The sequence below is a fragment of the Hipposideros armiger genome, unplaced genomic scaffold (genome assembly GCF_001890085.2).
Source record: "Hipposideros armiger isolate ML-2016 unplaced genomic scaffold, ASM189008v1 scaffold_132, whole genome shotgun sequence".
Classification (NCBI taxonomy): Eukaryota; Metazoa; Chordata; class Mammalia; order Chiroptera; family Hipposideridae; genus Hipposideros; species Hipposideros armiger.
The window spans coordinates 2,110,733-2,119,218 of record NW_017731482.1 but is presented as its reverse complement, the minus strand read 5'-3'; the positions used below and the strand labels follow the sequence as shown (position 1 = coordinate 2,119,218).

The 8,486-nt window shown below is 43.1% G+C and overlaps 1 protein-coding gene across 1 annotated transcript in view; it reads left to right on the top strand.

Annotated features, from left to right (window-relative positions):
* The first annotated feature begins 4 nt into the window (after window positions 1-4).
* Window positions 5-8,486, top strand: part of XRRA1 (X-ray radiation resistance associated 1) — a 54,982-nt gene continuing 46,500 nt past the window's right edge. Inside the window, exons 1-3 of the mRNA XM_019649361.1 lie at window positions 5-253; window positions 2,874-2,941; window positions 5,707-5,804. Coding sequence (XP_019504906.1) covers window positions 2,886-2,941; window positions 5,707-5,804 — 154 coding nt within the window. The 5' untranslated portion in view covers window positions 5-253; window positions 2,874-2,885. The remainder of the gene's footprint in view (window positions 254-2,873; window positions 2,942-5,706; window positions 5,805-8,486) is intronic.

Below are 8,486 nucleotides of genomic sequence, written 5' to 3'. Positions count from 1 at the left end.
CTGACGCGAGCTTGCCATCAGAAGTGGCCGCGGCGCTTGCCGGGATTTGTAGTAGTTAGAAGCGCTGGCTGCCGGTTGCCGCCTACAAGGCTAGCTGCCGCGTCGCGGTTACTAAGCGGGTAGAGAAGGTAGTGTGGCAAGCGCCACCGTGGAGCTGCCCCTAGTTCTCCGGGAGGCTCGCAGGCGCGCATCCCGCCTGACCGGGACGTCGTCGCCGCGGACGCCTCGGAGGCGGAAACGTCGCCGGCGGCAGGTGCGGCTGGAAACTTAGTTTGCGTGAGAGGTTAGAGTCTCCCACGCTCCAGATGTGGATTTTCCAAAGGGGCGGCAGGAGTTTGTTCTCCATCCTTTTCTAGCCCACAGCATCTACCAGTTATTCTCTCTGGTGACTCATCTTAGCCGTTAGTAATGTTTTATTGTTGTAGAGAACTCATTCACTGAGTGCCTGCTGTCTGCCAGGCAGTACCCTGTGTGCATTTATTTATATTTTTATGTAAGTATAATTGGTATACAATATTATATTAGTTTTCAGGTGTACAATATAGTGATTCAACATTTATATACTTTACAATCTGATCACCACACTAAGCCTAGTGATGGTCTGTCACCGTGCAAACTTATCACAATATTATTGACTACATTCTCTTTCACTGTTTTCACCCATCCCCCTACCCCTTCCTCTCTGGCACCCATCAGTTTGATCTCTGTTTCTTCCTTTTTTTTTTTCTTTTCTTCCTAAATAGGGCGTAGCTCAAAGTGGCCCAGGCGGGAATGGAGCCGCCACTCTTGTCATTCAGAGTGCAAGCTCTAACCAGCTGAGCTACCCCACCACCTTGATCTCTGTTTCTATGAGTCTGTTTTTGTTTTGTTTTTAGATTCCACATATAAGTGAATTCATACGGTATTTGTCTTTCTGTCTGACTTGTTTCACTTAGCATAATACCCTCTAGGTCTATCCATGTTGTCACAAATGGCAAGATTTTGTTCTTTTTTATTGCTGAGTAATTCTCCATTGTGTGTGAGTATTTGTGTTTGTAAGTACCACATCTTCTTTACATCCATCCTCTCATTTTAGTCCCCTCACAGCCCTGTCAGATGAAAATAAGGAACTTACCCAAGGCCAGATAGCATGTATTGGAACATGGTTTAGAAGCTAGTTTTGTATTTTTTTTAACATCAAAGCTCATGGTATGTTTCCTCTGCCACTCTGCTTTTATAGTTTCAGGATGTAATAGTATTCTAGACTTTTATTAATTCACTTTTCCCCACAAAATATTTTTCCCAGAACTGTACTAAGGGATACAGAGGGATCAAGACAGAACTGTTTTCTCCTCTCATGGAACTCCTACTCCAGTGACCTAGAGTTATCACATGACAGGATTATACTATACTATGCTCTGTTACACTGCATCACTTGTTTTTTCATTCCCATAAGTCCCTCATAAGTGTCCAAATGATTAAACAAATATTTATTGAGTGCTTATCATGTAGCAGTCACTGTTCTAGTCACTGGGAACATATCCCTGAATAAAACTGACAAAATACCTGTCTTAGTGAAGCTAACATTCATCTGATACTTATCATTAAATAATATTAGATGAGATTTCTTCACCTCTGTGACACGATCCACTCAGATGCTCCTGGAGCTATTTGTTATTGTTCCTCTTTTATAACTTCTCGTTTTTCAAGTCCCAGCTCTGTCACTGGCTCTGTGAAACCTTCCTGGATCATTATTTCTTCCTTCTTTGCAGACAAAATGAAGTGCTCCATTGTATCATGTTCCTGGTTCAGTTTAGTTCAGTAAACAATCATTGAGCCTCTTCAATGGGCTGTATGAGGTGCTGGGGGCAGAGATAGGTAGCCTGGCCTTAGAGGGGCTCACAGCCTGGGGTTGGAGATATTTGGAGTGGGGAACAGACAGGTAAGAGGGCCATTGTAATACAGTGGGGCAGAGTGCCTCCATTGAGAGGTGGGCCTGAGGTGGTAGCACAGAGAAGGGTCAACCTGAGGAGGGGACATACAGGAAAGCTCTCTGCATGAGCCAAGCAAAAAAGAGGGGCAGAAGTGTGATAGGTCAAAGAATTAAGACAAGCAAATGTATGCAGATGAGAAGCATTACCGCGCACACGTGCACACACATGTGCGTGTGTGTGTGTGTGTGTGTGTGTGTGTGTGTGTGTAGCTGGGAGGCGTTATAGATTGAGATTGGCTGCTTCAGGTTTGAGATAGAGAACAGAGGTATCTGAAACTAGTCAGGCAACTCCTAAGTCTGAAACTTGGACTTTCTGTTTTCCACCATACAGATAAAGTTTATATTTCTCTCAGGGTTACTTTCTAGACAACGTAACCTGGGGGCTATCTGCCCTTCCTAGATCATTAGTTGTAAATCCACACCTTCTCTCCTAGTATTTCTCATAGAGAACTGGAATTTCTATGATTAGTTGTGCACAGGTCTGTATGTCCCCAACGAGCATGAGTCTGATTCATTTTTTGTGTTATGTATATAGCAAATATTTTTTCCCAGATTGTGTCTTATCTTTCACTTTGCTTTTGCTACTGTTACTGTGCATAAATTTATTTTGTGTAAATGATTATGTAAGCCAACCCTTTCCTTATTTATTTGCACATCTCATTTAAGCACTCTAGCCCCACCCCATTGTCATAAAATTATTCTCCTGTTTCACCTTCCCATCTACGTCTCTGTCTCTCCGTCTTTACAGCTATATGAATCTATTTCTGGGCTCTTTAGTCCTGTGGTATTTTTTGAGGCCCCAGGTGAGACACATTTTTCAGCACAAGGTTCACAGTAGGGTAATATGAGAAAGGTCAAGAGCTCTGAATGGCGGCTAAGGAGTATTATATCTGTTTTACAGGTGAAGAAACAGATGAAGAAACAAACAAAAAAGGAAGTCAAGGGACTTTTCCCAAGATCAAAGGACAAGTAAGTACTTTGCAGACCAGAAGCAAGGTCCTTATATTCTGTAAGTTACTTGAGCCTTCTCAAACAGCCATCATCTCTAACATTTCCCAGCCAGCTATTTACTCATTCATTCATTCATTCATTCACCTGCCTGGCAGGTAGGTGTGGTTGGTCACAAGAGAGATTTCTTAAAAGACAGAATGACTGAATGACTATTGATCTTTCTCCATCCATCCATCAATTCATTCATCTTCCCAACACATTTTTAGTGAGTTCTAGGCTCTATGCTAAGCTCTGGGATTACATAGGTGAATAAGGTATCATAGGTCCTGTCGCAGGTGGGAATTAGTAAAGGGAGCAAACAGTTATAATAAAGTGATAAGTACTCTACTAGGAGAAGTACGGGTTGTCGTGGGATCACATAACGTAGGTGGGGCCTCCAACCCTTTTTGGGGTGGTCAAGGATCAGGAAATTCTTAGTGCCCTATGTTGGACCAAAGGAGATACCAACATCTCTCACTTATCCCACAGATAATTATGGAATCTGTAGTGTGTCAGGTGCTGTGTAAGGTGCTGGAAATAAAGAGATGAACATCATAGGTGCTGTCCTTCCCCTGGAGGTGCATAGAGCCTAATTAGGGAGCTCAGAAATATGTATAAAAACCCTTGGGCCCTGGAAATAGCATTATATCCTTCATTTGGCTCACACATGTTTATTGGGTGTTTCCTATGAGCACTCCAAGGATGGAAGGGAGACTGAATTGGACATGTTTCCAGACTCGGAGATTCATAGACCAGTGAAGGAGCCCCCTCATGATTGTTAGTAATCATATGAGGTAGAAAAGCTCCACAGTGAAAGAGATACAGAAGAAATACTCCAGCGTTTGGTCACAGCAGCAATTATTTCCCACTGGAAGGTTCAGTGAAGAAGGCTTTGTGGAAGGGGTGGCATCTGGACTGGGTCTAGAAAGAAGTTTTTTTTTTTCTATTTATTACATCATATAATGCAGCAATTATTTCCCATTGGAAGGTTCAGTGAAGGCTTTGTGAAAGGGGTGGCATCTGGACTGGGTCTAGAAGCTTTTTTTTTTTCTATTTATTACGTCATATAATTCTTACAACAATTCTCCAAGGCATAGATTTGTATCCTCATTTTATATGTGAAAAATCCGAGGCACAAAGAGATAACCTGATTTGCTCAAGGTTTCTCAGCTTCATGGTAGGAACTAGTCTCAAATTTAAGCCTCCTGCCTTCAAAATTGTTGCCCTCCCTACTGCACCACTCTACTGTTCATATTTGTCACTTCCAGGAAACGTTTTCTGAGGATACCTGATCCCAGCCCCCCACTCTGCTCCTTCCTTGTACTGAATCTGTTCCCAGACCCTCCATCTGAGGGTCCCACATTCTTCCCATGGTCTAAGAGCTTATAGGTTCCCAAACGTCTGCTAGCCCAAGGTGTTTGAAGTTGTCCCAAAGCAGATTTGGGAATGACTGGATCCCTTGATAGAAAAATCTTGAATCTCTAATTGCTCAAGGTTTAAGAAATGTAGAACTTTTATTAGAGATTTATTCTTAAAAGAAGGGCATTTGGGCTGAATCTTAAAGGATGAAATCAACCAGATGAACAAGATGGACAAGGTTATTTTAGGCTCAGGGAACACCAAGAGCAAAGGCAGGCAAGACTAAATGTGAATGGTATGTTTTGGGACTAGAAGATGATTCTGTGAGCCTGAGGTAGGGTTGACTGGTGCTGGGAAGGTTAGGACATTGGACTCCATCAGACCAGGCCCAAGTGTTTGGCCTCGAGCTTAGTGGGAACCCAGTCAGAAGATCTGCAGTATTCTAGGTGGGGGGTGATGAAAGACTTAAAGAAAGCAGTGAGCGACAGAGAAGAGTACACTAGACCAGTATTTCAGAGCGGGAATTGTCATGACTCAGTGACCAGTTAATGGAATCCATTTCACCTAGCATTATTTTTATCAGACCTCTCTTTCTAAAGCACAGCTTAAGCCATGGCCCTGCTCAGCTCAGATATCCCCCATGGCTGTCAGCTACTTACAAGGTGACCCCTAAGCCCTTAGCCCGGCACTGAAAGCCCTTCAGGAGCAGGCATCATCCTCCCTGCCCAGCCTTTTGGTCCAAGACTCCCAAACACATCCCCTTCCTGGGTGAGGTGGTTTCTTTACTGTGCCAGTCATGCCTACCACCATGCCCTCAGTCCTGTGGCCTTTCTGTTTAGAATGCTTATCCTTCTCTCTTATCAGCAAACTCAATTCATCCCTAAAATCCTATTTATTTAGTTATTTTCCTATCATCTTGCCTAAAATACGTATCCCCCTTCCTTGAATTCTGTTAAAACAAAGAACATCTCTAGTGAACACTTAATATGTACCAGGCACCACCTTTCTAATTTGATTCTCTCATCTGTCTATTAAGGTAGATGTTATTACCCATATTACAGGTGAGCAAACTGAGGCCCAGAGGGGTAGAATAACTTTCTCGCTCATAGAGCAAGGGAAGTCAGAGCCAGTATTCAAACCTGGTTTGCTTGAGCCCAAAGGTGATGCTCTTGCTAGTGTTCCACTGGGTTAGGATTGATTAGAACCAGAAAACCCAGGGCCTTGTCTCCCTCTTCATTTAAAGGGCCAGCCCATTTCTGAAGCAGGGCAGTGGGCCTCTAGGGTCTCAGAAATAGGGTGTATGTATGGTGTGGTGGTCCTGGGGGGCCACATGGGGATGAGAGCAATGCAGCACCTTCTCACTCTTCTACTTCCTCGGCTCTCAGGGAGATGGCCTTCTCAAGAATCTACAAGCTGGATGATGGAAAGCCTTACCTGAACAACTGCTTTCCAGCTAAAAATCTGCTTCGGATGCCCGAGGAAGGTCAGGTGACTTCTCAAATTGGTACCTTTGCGTCATACCCAGCTGCTGCTTAAGAATGTCTCTCACATCCACTTTTTTTTTTTTAGCCCCACGACTACTGTTCCCTGCCCCACCCAGTCCCATCCCTGTGAGTCCAGCTTCCTCCAACATCCAGCAGCCTCAGGGAGACTTCTAAAGCACACATCTAACCATTTTCCTTTCTGTCCAGTGACTTCTCATTGCTGGCCCTCTTACCTGCTGTTCTATCTACAGAGTCTAACCTCCCCTTATCCTTTGTATCACCCCATTCCTTTATTTATGCTCTCATTTCGCGTAGCTTTTTTTATTTGCCCAGAATGTCCCACCCCTCATTCCAGTTATCCAAGCTCTCCCCATCCCACAAAGCCCAGCTCCTCTTTAACGTCTGCCACATGCCTAGCTACTCTAGCCCTCAGTGCCCATCCTCTCTTGTGAGCCACCTCTCCCTCTCTGTGTTTCTTATTTGATGATTAATTATATTCTGCCAGGCTCCTAAATAAAATGGCTGAAACTTGATTCTACTAAGTAGTTTTACAAATATTTATCTAGTTAAAAGCTCCCCCGGGGCGGGGACTCCTGGTAACACTGAGCAGAGGCCTATATATGGGACACTACCAAAGACATATGGGTTCAACGGGTTGGATTTGTTGCTTTGAAAAAGTAAGCAAGGAAGAAGTACCCTTTGTTTAGCCTAGATGAAGTGACTTGCTGGTCACTCAATACATGTCATATTGGAAGAAACTTCTCCTCCAATCTGTCCTCCCCACCTCTCTAGAGTGATTTCATTTTTCACATAGAGACCTTCTCTCACCACCCACCTGTTTAAAACCCTCCCATGGAGCTCTCAGTATGACTCATGATTTCATATTCATACCCTGCTCATTTACGCACAGATGGACAGATAGAGAAATAAATACAGAAATAAATGCATCTGTTGTGTTAGTGTAGGTACGTGTATTCCCTAGTTCTCTGACAGTAATGACACCCCAGTCATGAAGAGAATACTGGCACCTAGATCTTGGTTTCTAAATTCTTTTCTCCGATAAAAGAAGCTAGGGATCCTCAGACAAAAAGTTGTGTCTAGGGCTGGGGCAGGAAAAATACAAATTGAGCCTGAAGCATCATATGGTGCCAGAAAATAAAGAAACACTCAGGAAAATGATTGGGGTGTGTCAAAAGGACATAAGAGCCAAACTGAAGGAGCGCCCAGTGGCCAAAACTGAGGGTTGTAAGTGTGTAACTATTACATTGTTTTGTACACCTGAAACTAAAAATAAAAAGTAAAAAAATAAAGCTGGGACAATATGAGCAACAAAATAAAAGTAGAATTGGGTTGTGACCCATAGAATAAGTAAACACCCATGAGCCCATAATGATATAAATATTTGAATACATAAATCAGTGAAGGAGAAGAAACAACTCTTTCTTACAGTAGAATTCCAGTTAACAAGTGTAGAAGGAATGAGGAAATAGAAAATCACTATTAAAACATCACAGTACAAAAATAAAAAACAAAAACGAAAACATCACAGTAGAGCATCACCAAGCCGTCTCCAAGTACGACACACCCAAGGGGCGGATTGGGCAGACACCAGAGTCCTGCTGAGGCAGTTCCTACTCTGTAGGATAAGCACCTGCACAACAACTCTTCCACTGTAATCAAGGCCAGTCCTCACAGCCAGTGAGCCCAAAGATCAGTCCCTCACATTGATGTGCAGTTATCAACCAAGGCTCAACTATAAGAGGAGGGCACACACACTCATAAAAGGAACACACCTGGAGTGCGTGGCTCAGGTGACCAGAAAGACTGCGCCACTGAACCCCACAGCACACCTACTACATAAGGCCACTCTACTAAGACCAGAAGACATAGCAGCCCTATGTAATACATAGAAACAAACACAGAGAGGCAGCCAAAATGGGGGACAAAGAAATATGTCCCAAATAAAAGAACAGAACAAAGCTCCAGAAAAAAACTAAGCAAAATGGAGATAAGCAGTCTATCAGTCACAGAGTTCCAAACACTGGTTATAAGAATGCTCAATGATCTCATAAAAATGGAGATGGAAACCATAAAGAAGAACCAGTCAGAAATAATACAATAATGGAAATGAAGACTATATTACAGGGACTCAACAGTAGATTAGATGAAGCAGAGGATCCAACCAGTGATGTAGAAGATAAGGTAGCAGAAAATACTCAACCAGAACAGCAAAAAGAAAAAAGAATCCAAAAAGTTGAGGAGAGTTTAAGGGGCCTCTGGGACAATACCAAGTGTACTAACATTCGTGTTATAGGGGTACCAGAAGGAGAAGAGAGAGAGCAAGGAATTGAAAACCTATTTGAAGAAATAAGGACATAAAACTTCCCTAACCTGGTGAAGGAAATGGACATACAAGCCCAGGAAACACAGAGTCCCAAATAAGATAAACCCAAAGAGGCCAATATCAAGACACATCATAATTAAAATGCCAATGGTTAAAGACAAAGGGAGAATCTTAAAAGCAGCAAAAGAAAAGCAGTTAGTTACCCACAAGGAGCCCCCATAAGACTGTCAGCTGATTTCTCAGCAGAAACTATGCAGGCAAGAAGGGAGTGGCAGGAAATATTCCCAGTGATGAAAAGTAGGGACATATTACCAAGATGGCTCTACTCAGCAAGGCT